Below are 12,652 nucleotides of genomic sequence, written 5' to 3' on the forward strand. Positions count from 1 at the left end.
AGTTACTCGATACACGCCTGATTTATGCTTTTAATTTAAATTTTTGCATTCGCCAGGCGAAGTTCGCCACGGACGCGCCGCCTGCATTGCAAATATATGTCGCAGTCGACTCCAGAGATCGTTTCCAGTTTCGATTCGATACAGCTAGAGCGAACTGTCGACTTTTAATCTTTTAATGCTACTCTACAAACTTTTGCCTCACGGAATACGTTCACGTTTATTTCAGTTAATAATATGTTTCCACTAACGGTTTCGCAGTGTATTAAAGTTTGTGATTGGAGCGATTTTGGAAATAACCCTCCGCCTTTTCACGGTAGTGCTGATGTCATTATTACATGAAGAACCTTGATTACAACCACTAATGACTTTTTTATTGCCATGTTGTACCTACTAGTATGGATGGATAGCATTAACTAAGCTTACGAGCCTACGAACACAGTGAATACAGCTCACGGCGGCTTAAACCAACTTTACCGTCGAAAACAACACCTGGGACGGACGGTACGCTGTACCAAATCTATGAATCGCCTAAATTAAAACGGGTGGCCCAGTTTTCGTCAATTTTGAAAAATATTAAATTATTTTTCCCAAGAACAAAAACAAATATTACCTATGATGCTGTTAGTACAAAAGGAGCTTATAAATTGTTCTGTATTTTGACTCGTTTAGCACTGCGAACGTTTTGAAACAAACATAAGATTGAATTCTTATGCATTGTTGCATTTTGCAGACGCGATTGCTACGTGACGGAGGGAGGTCCCCGCCTGGGAGATACCAACCAGTCAGCGTCTGTTTTGTAGTCTCTGTCTCAGTCGAGTCTGGAAGATAGCGCGCCGCTCCTGCTTCATGAAATACTCAAATATTTTCCAGGATTAGATTCAACTACTTTGAGTTATTATATTATATATATTAAATTTAAATAGAAATATATTTATATTGATACGTAAGCAACAGCGGGCCATAATATTTCAATGGTATTGATGTCGCAATCAAACGTTGGAAACGTGAGCAATTCGCAACCGACGAACTTCACAAAGAGCTTCAACCATGCATCGGAAATGAATCAGTTTCCGTTTTGCGTAGCGCAAGTGATATATGTCACAAACAAAACGCAATTGAATATAGACTCTAAATTATAAGCAACAATGTTCGAAATAGAAAGTTTTAGTAAGATAAAACAGACCTCCGGTGGGGACACATCGAACTTACTTATTCGTACATTTTAAATTCATAGTGTAAGTTCGTGAATGTTCAAGAATTAAAAGTAATTCAATTTAGTTTTGCACTCGCTTTTTGTGTCGTGGGGTGCATATTAAAGCAATATTTTTTTTTTCAAAAGCTTGGAATGTTATAGTTACGTTAACGTCAATTTTCTCCTACAGTGAATCGTTCAAAGGGAAAATTTCATCGACGTATGAAATAAATAAATAAAATCATGTGGAAAATATCCTATTTCACGGTGCATTGAGTGAAGTGTGCGTGGCAAGTGCAGCCTACGTTGAATCAACGTTGTTGACGCCTGCATTACAAAGATTTCTCTCTACCGAAAATGTTTAAATTTCATACGGTGTTTATATAATATTTTAAGCTTTATTGACACCTGACATTGGAAAATGGTTAAGAAAAGATTCGATTATAATATTTTCCAAAGTAATTCCTATAAAGCGAGTAGTTTAATTAATTATACAAAAAAAAAATCGATTTACTTAGTATTACCCTTATCACATATTCAAACCACGTCATGAGCAACCTTTGGCTATGCAAATTCCACGTTATTGCATTTGTGCTCCCAATATCTGTAGCGGAGATCGCCTTAAAATGATTCTCTTTTGTATACAATATAAAACAAATTATATGTTTAAATAAATAGAGAACGTTTATATTTAGTTAAGCTAAGAAGGTAATAATTCCGTTTTAGTTTTTTCTAGCTTCACCTGTATCCCACATAGACCGGGGTAGGCAGAGGAAATCTACTATTAAGACACTCCGTCCCCCACTTTTCGTCAAATTTTTGAGGTATTAAGTGGCGGTAATCAGCACCGCGCGTGGCCTTCTTTCCAGAGCGAAGAAATGATAATATGAAATATATAAATAACATAAATAATATTAGTTATTTCTTTATATATAATTTTTTTTGTAACAATACTTTTTATATTTCATTAATTACCCTATAGAGAGACTATATAAGGGCTAATTTACTCGTATGTATCTTAAACACTCAATAGTTCGTTAAACCCAATCCACTTCGCAACTATTGCAATTTCCAATTTATATTTCCATCAAATGCTCACAAAATATTTTTAAACCTCACTTAAATATTTATTAAGCAACAAACTCTACAAATTCAAATTAAAACAGCAATTTAGGTCATGACGTACCAGCTAGTGTTTTAATAACTGGAAATGATTATAAATTTTAGCATAAGAACAATATTCAGTGAAGCAAAGTTAAATTAAAGTCGTATGCGGATTTGGCGTCGGCCGCCTGAGCTTAAGGCCAGGCACCTGCGCCCTGCTCTCGACCTACCATTGAAAACACAATTTGCGGTTCGCCTTTTGTGACTCCTGTTTACTTTTATGCAATTTATTTTTCCTGTTTATGTATGGTGCAGGAGCATTCATCCAGGGTTTCCTCTAATTCGCCAGATGCTCGCCGCTGTTGGCGTTTCTAAACCTACACTTGTTTCTTTTTTGGTGTTTTATTTGGATAACGATATGACTTTTACAAAAATGAGACCACTTTCGAGTGAAGGCTTTTTATTTCTAGAAAGTTTCATTGTAATAATTCTTTGCTATACTAAATTGTATAACAGACCTTAGGGTAAATAAGGAACATTGAAAAACTTTGTTTAAAATCTACATCTGTTGTTATAATAAAATTGTAACTGATCGGTGTCTGTAGATGGAAGATATATCAGAAAAACTACGGCTGGGGGCGTTTATTATTATATAATAATAATATACATTTAAGAATAATTAATTTTAAAGTTTTTATCTGTTTGCTTATGCGCTTGTTCACACTAATCTCAGAAACGGCTAAACACGGATTTTGGCAAACTCCCCTTAACATTTGGTGTTTGTTTAGTTTTAATCGGTTCATAAATATAAAATTTATATCAATTTAAAATATTTTGTTTTATTTGTAAAATTATTATTTCTATGATGATAGAAAAAAGAATCAAGATTGTATTATGTAAGAACATCGAGATTTCAAGATTTAGTATTCTCCAATGTAAGTTGACCTAGGGTTATTAAATTGAATGGATAATTTATTTTATACAATCAGAACTTAAAAAGGAAAAAATGCAAACTAAATAGACAAAAAAAGTAATTTAGATATTCCACCTTCGAAAACACGTAATTAAGAAATTATAATTCTCCCCGTTATTCTTCATAATTTATATGTACAAGGAACCTAACGTATGAGATTGTTATATCCAACAATTAAACAAAGAGGGCTCAAAGGTCATAAAATACATCACACCAACGAGCCTGTATATAATCAGGTTAGTGATAAATAGGTAAATAGCACGCAAACGACACAACTGCTTCCGGGTCTAACCACACTCCTATCCTCGTAGCTCACGTTCAAACTTTCAAAAAACAATACACAGAGATTACAGTTAGATTTAAATAACCTTTAAAATTGTTATTTAGGAACCTTAAATTCTGTTAATTACAATTAAGATTAATCGTAAAGATATCGATATAGCAAAAATATATACTTTTGTTCATAATATTGGAATTTTTATTTCAAAGTATCGCCGAAAATGGCTGAAAATTTTAATGAAATTTGGCACGTTGATAGTTTATAATCTGGATTTACCAATATTTTTTGTCGAAAGTTTGTAACTTTTTAATATGTTAAAGTACATATTTTCCATGTTTGTCTATAAGTCATTTTAAAATCTATAAAAATTATAAATATACAAAAATTTAAGAAAAAGTTAAATATTAAGTGAGCATTATTTCAATAGTTTGGCAGTTTGCCCATTAAATATCTATTAAAATATACATTGCACTATAAAATAATCCATGATCACTTATGAAGCCAGTTGTGGCGTAGGAGCATAAAATGTGGCTGTAAACGAAGATAAGATATAGGTTCGATTCCCACTCGAGGAAATTAAATAACGAATATTTTCATTTCTCGCTCTGGTGTCAACGTTAAGCCCGGCTTTGAGCTCCGTCACTAAACACACAATGCCTGAAGAATAACACTAAGTTCTCTCTGCCTACCCTAATATGTGCTGGATAAAGCGTAAAGTTGAAAAAAAAATACGTAGAATATATTTTAAGAAATGAAAGACGCATAGTTTATAACGCAGTACGCCTGATGTACTGAAAAATAATACATTTCATATTTCAACAGTTGTAATAGAAATGATAACAATAGACGTTGTTTATCCAACGGTCGGTTATTTTTATCAATTCTACGAAATGAATTTTATTTATTTGTTGCAATACTATTCATTGAGCTCGAATAAAATTGAACTCTATTGTTTATATTTTGGTTGTTGTAACTGAGTTTTGCTACTTGCCCAGAAGGAATAAATACAAATATTATAAGATAAATATTATATTTATAAAATTTGGATCTTATATTATTTATAATTTTGTTTAATTATTTTACATTTCAATATGAAGTTCTTTTGAAGAAATGGTTGGTTTTATAAGTAACTGCTTAAAAATTATTATTACCTGTATAGGATAGAAGTATTTGCAGTAACGCCGACGCTGTAGCCGTTCCAAGAAGATTGTACATCGTCTATGACATATCTCTCGAGCACGTCATTCAAATTGCATATGATTCCATAATGCTCATACATTTGCACACTTTTATTTTTTTCATAATTTGTTATAACTCCTTAGCTCGTTACTTCGTCTCATTTTTATAATCTGAAACAAGATAAAATAGGTTTGTTATATATAAAAAAACTGATCAAGTGCGAGTACGACTCGCTCATAAAGAGGGTTCCGTACCAATTTCAGGATTGTATGTCAACAGGAAGTGCATCTTATACAAGTTGGCAAACTTAAGTTTACATAAGTGAATTCGTCATTTCTATACTCACTACTCGTTCATATCTATACTTGTAATAAAATCGTAACGGAACGGTGTCTTTACATGGATAATATTTAAGAAAAAATGTCATTCGTGGCATTTAGTTAGGTAATAGAATCAATAACAACGATTTTTAAATTGATTGGCTGTGAAAATCGAAAGTAATATACATTAGTAATTGTATAAATATCAAGCGGGTAAAGCCGCGAGCGGGTTACTAGTTAAAATGGTACATAATGATAACGCGGTGAATACAGTTGACAAATATAAGAGTGCATATGTCCTCATTTTGTATGAAATGAACTAGATATATAAGTTGATATATTTTTTCTATAAAAGCCTATAAATTTTATTTTTTTGGATTTTTTACCAAATTTCATAACTGTAGGTTGCCGGGAGTACCCTGTAAATTTTGATTACGCGGCGAATTTCATACAAAATGCAGCAAAAACGATGCATAAATGCTCGTATCTTTTGATTGCGTAGACTTGATTTTTTTCTGTGACCGTAGACCTAAATGTTTAATATCAATTTTACCTTGACACCTCCACGTGATCTCCAGGGCAGACGGACAATAAAATGATCCTATAAGGGTTCCGTATTAACCGTTTATTACACATAAAAACTATTACCAAAGTATCTATCTATAATTATTGTACCTCAAAATGGGTTTTGAGGTGGTGTTTTAAGGTGCAGCCTTATATCCTTAGTATTTTTCTATGATGTGTCAATATTTTTTTATAATAGTAGATATGTTAAATATATTTTACAAAACTAACACCTTGTAATTTCAATGTAATTTTTCTATGTAAATGTTATTTTTGCTTAAAATAGAACCGTGTTTTGCATTTGTACATCTGTCTGCGAAATTGGTGCAGCGAACATAAATCCTTCATAGCCTTTATAAATTAATGCAGGCACGATTCCAACGCGTTACGTTACGATTCGAAGAGTTGCTTTATGGGATTAATATACAATTGTGCATTTTTTATTTCAGTTATATTACTAGCTGTGGCTGACGTCAATCAGGCATATTTGATTATTTTGATAAGGTTTGTACATATGTTAATGGTAAATTAACTATAAAAAACTACAGTAATTTACCGCCATGGCTTCGTGGGAGGACATTTGACTGTAAATGCGATAGCTGTGTGTTCTAACTATATTATGTAAATTAATTATTTCTATTGCCTTCCTTTGGTAAGCTTAAGTGCAATGATCAAACTTCGTTCGGGTTAAAAGCAGAGCGGAATATTTTGACACTAGCTCCCTCTGTTTATACTATTACATGCGATGTAAAGCTGTAACCTAAATCAAACAAAATAAAAGAAGAAAATTTTTAACACGTAATAAAAATATATTTCTCGTATGAAATAACTTTTGACTAATATAATCAAACGTTTTGTTTGTACTCGTTAAAAATATTACAGTATAAATAATAAATATTATATTAAATATTTTAATTAATAATATCTCTGTTTAAATACTTTTATATTAATATATCGGGGTATGGTTAGGACATTTGGCATGGAGTTTGTGGCACGTAGTACTTGTAACTATATCATATTTATTCCACTGGAAGAGCGCTCTTGGTGAGAAAATAATTTAACAATTTAACTGAAATATTTGTTAAATAAATATTATGTATTTTATAAATGTTGTAAATTTTTCGTAAACATTTTTATTATATAGAGTACTGTTTAGGATTCCGTACTTCGAACGGAAAAATGGAACTTTTAGAGGATCACTTTGGAGATATTTTTTTCGAAAGATTTTCTTGTATCGTATCGAGGTATTAAGCTGAAATTAAACTCACATATTGTCAACGGTCCCTTCTAACACAGAAAAAACAAACTTGTAAAGAGTACAATCAAAAGAAACGAGTAATTATGCATCGTTTTTATTTAATTTTGTATGAAATTCGCCGCGTAATTTAAAAAAATTGTAGGATACTTGCCCGTGGACGTACATTTGTGAACTTTGGTATAAAGTATGAACTTACAATAGAAATAAAAAAAAGTGGAAATTTATAGATATTTCATAGAAAAATTAATGAATTACAAAATTATTTGTTTGTGTACGGTATTCCTTGTAGACTTATAATTATGAAATTTAGCATGAAGTGAAAAAAAAACAGATGTTCAACATTTTTTTTTTAATTATATAACTAACTAGCTACTCTGCAAGATGTGTTCAAAGACAAAAAATATTAAGATGAAGTAAGCACGTAAGGCCAGTCACAGAGGCATGGGCACGGGACAAGTTGTGGATTTGATCTCCTCTTAAGGAAATAAAATATTTAATTTTTCTCGCTCTAGGAACGAGGCAAAGCGCGGAGTTCAGTTCCGCCACTCAACATGTAATGCCTCTAGAATTCGGCGGAAATTGGGGAACGGAAGTGTCTTAATGGGAACGGATTGTCTTAATACATATGTTCCCAGATTCCATCTGCCTACGCTGCCATATACGGGATACAGCACGAACGCTTAAAACAATCACATCTAGTATAGAAAAGGAAACAGCTATAACGAGCATATTTCGTATAAAATTCGTAAATAATTACTAACTTGAGTGGAGCATATCAAAAATATAACAGCAGATTTGTGTCCACTTAAGTTACAAGCTCAAAACTTGATAATGGAAATTTGATAGGTGGCGGCATTGTAACTTGGATGCAAGGTCCTACGGTCCGCCACACCGTATAAATAAGCATGAAGTAGAGCAGTATCACGCGAACTGGTCATTAACCCTGCTTCACGGCATACTAATGGGAGCTGAGGGTGTCAAAACGACCGCAACGAAACCGCCACCTAAAACTGCTTGCACGGCTGCGATTATAATTCACTCTACACATATGTTAGGTATATTGATAAGGATCCTTATCTTGCGAAGTTTCTTGGTGGTGATATATGCTGGAAATGGTTTTGTCGGTGATGGCATGTTGGTGTAGTGGTTAGTGGATCTGGCAAATGAATCGGAGATCGTAGGTTGTAGGTTCCATGTTCATCCCAAATAAATATTAGGGTTATTAGAATAAGTGTTTCCAGTGTAGTTAGTTCAAATCAGGTCTTAAGCTATTAAGGCGTTAATTGGACAGAAATCACTTCTTTCATGTGACAGTGAATAGAGAACTCATGAAGGAGATTGACAAGTCTTGGATGTTATATAACATATTATGTATAATGTATACAAATCGTATAATGCAAAGGGCAAAAATCAGTATTAAAGCCGTTAGTTCAAGTGAGGTATCAGATGAACGGGCTCTGGCTAAGCTAAGCTTGAATTTCAGAAAAGGTTCGAGCCCCCAATTTTATACGGAACCCTCAGTGAGCGAGCCCGACTCGCACTTGTTCATTTTTTTTATAGTTTCGACACCAGTCGTCGCACAGGGGCACAAGTGCGACGTGCGAATGGTTGTGGGTTCGCCCCACGATCCCCAATCTAGAAGATGAAATATTCATTTTAATTTATTCTTTCGCTTCGTTGAGGCAAAGCGCGGCGTTGAGTTCCGCCACTTAACATGCAATGCCTCCTGAATTCGGCGGAAAGTGGGGAACGGAGTGACTTAACACTAGGTTCCCTCAGCCTACCCTGCTATATGTGGATTACAACGTAAAGCTAAAAAAAAATGTTTATTTTGTTATGATAATAAAAGTCTCTTGAGATGGTTTTACTTTGAATAAGTTATTTCAATTAGACGTTTACACGAGTAAAATAAACTTTAAAGTTAATAAGCGTTTACATAAATTCAAGTTTGTTCGTGCAATAAAGATGTAGACTTTTCTTTTTTTCGGTTTTCACTCATTTAGTCCCCTGATTTTGCCCTGTGTATAATTAACCGTCTTTTTAGCCCAATTACCTATTCCACATTTCTATAAAATAATTGCAAAAATCCTTATATTTATTATGAAGTATTTTTCACAAAAAAAAAACTAATAAATAAAAGTCCCTTGAGAAAAAAAACAAACAACAAGTACAACTGGCTGGCTGGCTTATGTCTATCACAATAAAAAATAATAATAATTTTCAATTGTTTTTCTTTCTTTCCAATTGGAGAAAAAAAAGGAGGAAACATATTATTATACTGTTTAAATTGGTTAATTACCACGAATCAATATCTCTCGGTACCATGAATCAATTGATTACTAACATTTTTATAACAAGTACTGGTAATCCTTATAACAAATTTTATATATTTTCACTGTAGGCATGTTTTAATTTCATTTATCCGACGCCAAAATTTCGAATATTTTCAACCCACGGCACCCGGCGTACGAGATTAAATTGTGTTAATTTTAAAATGCTTCTACGTATTTAATATTAATAAAAAAACATTTTATAACTTTTAAAAATTCCTGTATGACAGAGAAACTTTATATGGCTAGTAAAGGAATAATAAAACTAAAATATAATATTAGTATAAGTATTAAACTACTAAATATTTTAATTTGAACCCAGAACCGTCTAACCGTCTAATTATATGTTGATACATATAGGTATATCTCTCTTTATTTTTTAAATATTATGCTATTTAAAATAAATATAGTACTTAGTTACTATATACTTTATTAATTTGCTATAAACTTATTACATTGGTGTTACATATATTAACATAAACAAAATAACGTAAACTTTCAACAATTTTCCCATTAAATAAAATCCATTAAACCCATTAAATAAACTCATTAAAAAGTAATTAATTAGTGGTGTTAATGATTTTATTGACGGTAAAAGCGATGGCTGGTGGGATAGCAATGAATGCACATTGCTCAGTTCTATGTGGACATAAAAGTTTATCGCGGCTGTCGCATTTATTCGTAATTACGCGTAATTGGATGCAAGATAGTATGTAATATGAATACCGACCTACTGGATTACGTGTATAACGTAAACTTGCCGTGCATTTACGATACAAAATTGCAGTTTGGCTTTATTATGCCAAATTGCTACATGTCTGTATATATTTTTTTCCTTCAGCAGAACACGAGGATGCTTCACGCACGCTTCACGCTGTATCCTGCACAGAGGATAGGCAGAGGGAAACTGGTGTTAAGACAGTCAGTTCTCCATTTTCCGCGGAATTCTGGAGGTATTGCTCGATGAGTGGCAGAACTCATCGCTACGCTTTATCTCCACTCCAGAGCGAAGATAAGTAAATATTAAATTTAATTTCATGTTAAAAAGAAAATATTAATAACATTTCCTCGAGTGCAAATCGAACCCATAACCTATCACGTTTATAGTAACATGCTCGCACGACTGGTCTTAGTATCCTATATTTAATATGGAATAAAAAATTATTATTTATGGAATAAAAAATTAAAAAATTATTATTATTAAGATTAGCTGAATTTGCGTGACTAGTCTTCAGTTATTTATTGATGAAATTTATGTAAACCGCTATGTTAAACATTGTACGGAGCTTTGCGGTTTGATAAGCGGGATGTTTTATTTTTTAATGTTTTAAAATTAAGTTAAATTTAAATATTATTTTCTTTTCCACTTCTTTTTTGAGTTTATTAATTAATTTTAATGTAATTTTAGTTTATTTTATGTACCTATATATAAATTATATATACAAATATAATGTTCCTTACGTATTACTTCAGCAAGTTTTATTATAAGTAATATTAATTGTACCCAATTCATCTGACAATTAAAAATAAACCATCAATTTATTTCATTAAGCTTCCTTCATTCCTTTAAAAACAAATAATTTCGAGTACTATCGCTTTACAGTATTCATTAGAACTAAACGAGGTAGAGTTACAAAAATGTCAATAACATTATGCTAAAAGCGATGAATGGAATGGGAGCAGAGCGAAGCGAGGCGAATGTCAGGGAAATATTTTTGAAAGGGTTTTGCTTTTCCAAAGCCACGTTGTCGTCGTATTGAATGCGTTTTAATGAAAAAACATGCGCCGATTCGCAACAGTCTAGGGAATTAAATCCTCCGAGCGCCGTTCACGATACCAAATGCATCGGCCGGGATCCGGGATTCTCATTCGAATATTAATTCCGGGGGAATTCGGCTTTCGGCCCGAAAATAATTATGATGGCTACTGATAAATTTTCGATTAGTTTATTTGTTTTAGTTAGTTAAATTGTTTGTTTTAGAATTGTTTTTTTGTGATTGATAAATTAATGGGTACTTTATGAAATGTTTTATTTTATTTCATATTTTATGGTACGTCATACATTAATATTATATTAATAAAAGTATATAATTTATTTCAAGAAATACATAAAGACGTTAACGTTATACAAAAAATCGTTAAAATTTTGTTATTTAAACATTTAAAAAAAAACTCTGCTAAGGGCATCTGTATTTACGTTCTTTTTCAAAAAAACTTACTTTTTAATAATATTTCCATAAAAATAGTGAAAATAATAATAATTATTATTATCAGTAAAAATATTATTTTAAGAAAAATCAAAATAATTAATACGAGTATATAGATGGCCACTTGTATTTTTATCTCTAAAAATAATAAATATTGTATTTTCATCTTTAAAAAAATGATTGGTATAATTGAACAGTAAAAAAAACGTATTAACAAAATAGCAGTCAAAATTATAGATATGTCAACTTTCAATGGCACCGGAGATTAAATAGGGTATAACATAATATATATAAAAGGATAAAGAAGATTCAGATAAATCTATTTGTACTTACAACGAAAATACACCTTTGCTAAATTGTTTTCATGTTCCTATGGCGCTACGAACAGAAATATTATAATATAATTTTTCAAAAAAACTCTCATTGACCGTATTAATTGACAATTTTTTATGTTATAACGAAAAAAGTTTTTAATTATCGTAAAGTTCCCGCCATTTTGAATACAACCGATCTTAAATCTGTACGGCACAACGGTCGCGGCACGACTGAAAGCATGTTTCTCTGGGAACCACAGTCAACACGATCCCGCTGGCCTACCTTTCAAGTTTTCTCCTGAAACTTATGTGATAAAAAGTTATAAATAACCCAATAAACAAAGAAAAATAACCTCTAGTAAAAAACAACAGCACATAGAATCGCTTGTATTGTATTCATTCTTACGTTCTTATTCCATTGAATTGCATTACGCCATATCCAATTCAGAATTGAAAGGTCTGAAATATTGTTTCGAACAAAGTGAATATATACTGTAACACAAGGATATTGGGTTTAATATTGTTAAGTAATTTGAAAGCGAACGTGATGCGGAATGCTGGAAAATGTCGAATTTTTCCATGAAGGAAAGAGATAGACAGAGTTTTTAGTGACAAAAGGGTACGGCCTACACAATTCAAGTGGAGGGGATGATCTTGAAATTTTCTTAGATGTGCGAAGATTAATACATATTATATTATGTTTAAGCTTAGTCAGGATAATAAATGGCTCAATAGTAGCTACTATCAAGTTTTAAATATAATAACATTAATAATAACAAGGCAAAATAGGACGTCGTTCATAAAACATGTGGAGGACGCTTTCAAAGGATATAGCTCAAAGAAAACTGTTATTTATTTTGTTAGGAAAGAAAGCTTGTATACAACGGAGAAAGCGCCACATGTCAGAGCATGAATAAAAGAAGAGCTATTT

At 32.0% G+C, this 12,652-nt stretch overlaps 1 protein-coding gene across 1 annotated transcript in view; it reads right to left on the reverse strand.

Annotated features, from left to right (window-relative positions):
- CARPB (Carbonic anhydrase-related protein B) overlaps window positions 1-11,963 on the reverse strand; it is a 30,292-nt gene extending 18,329 nt beyond the window's left edge. The window contains exons 1-2 of the mRNA XM_085200565.1: window positions 11,741-11,963; window positions 4,701-4,898 (exon numbers count right to left, since the gene is read on the reverse strand). Coding sequence (XP_085056691.1) covers window positions 4,701-4,764 — 64 coding nt within the window. The 5' untranslated portion in view covers window positions 4,765-4,898; window positions 11,741-11,963. The remainder of the gene's footprint in view (window positions 1-4,700; window positions 4,899-11,740) is intronic.
- Between the last annotated feature and the right edge of the window lie 689 nt (window positions 11,964-12,652).

This window comes from Heliconius melpomene, chromosome 17, assembly GCF_056956725.1.
Source record: "Heliconius melpomene rosina isolate 202511_hmr_F chromosome 17, ASM5695672v1, whole genome shotgun sequence".
NCBI classification, from domain to species: domain Eukaryota; kingdom Metazoa; phylum Arthropoda; class Insecta; order Lepidoptera; family Nymphalidae; genus Heliconius; species Heliconius melpomene.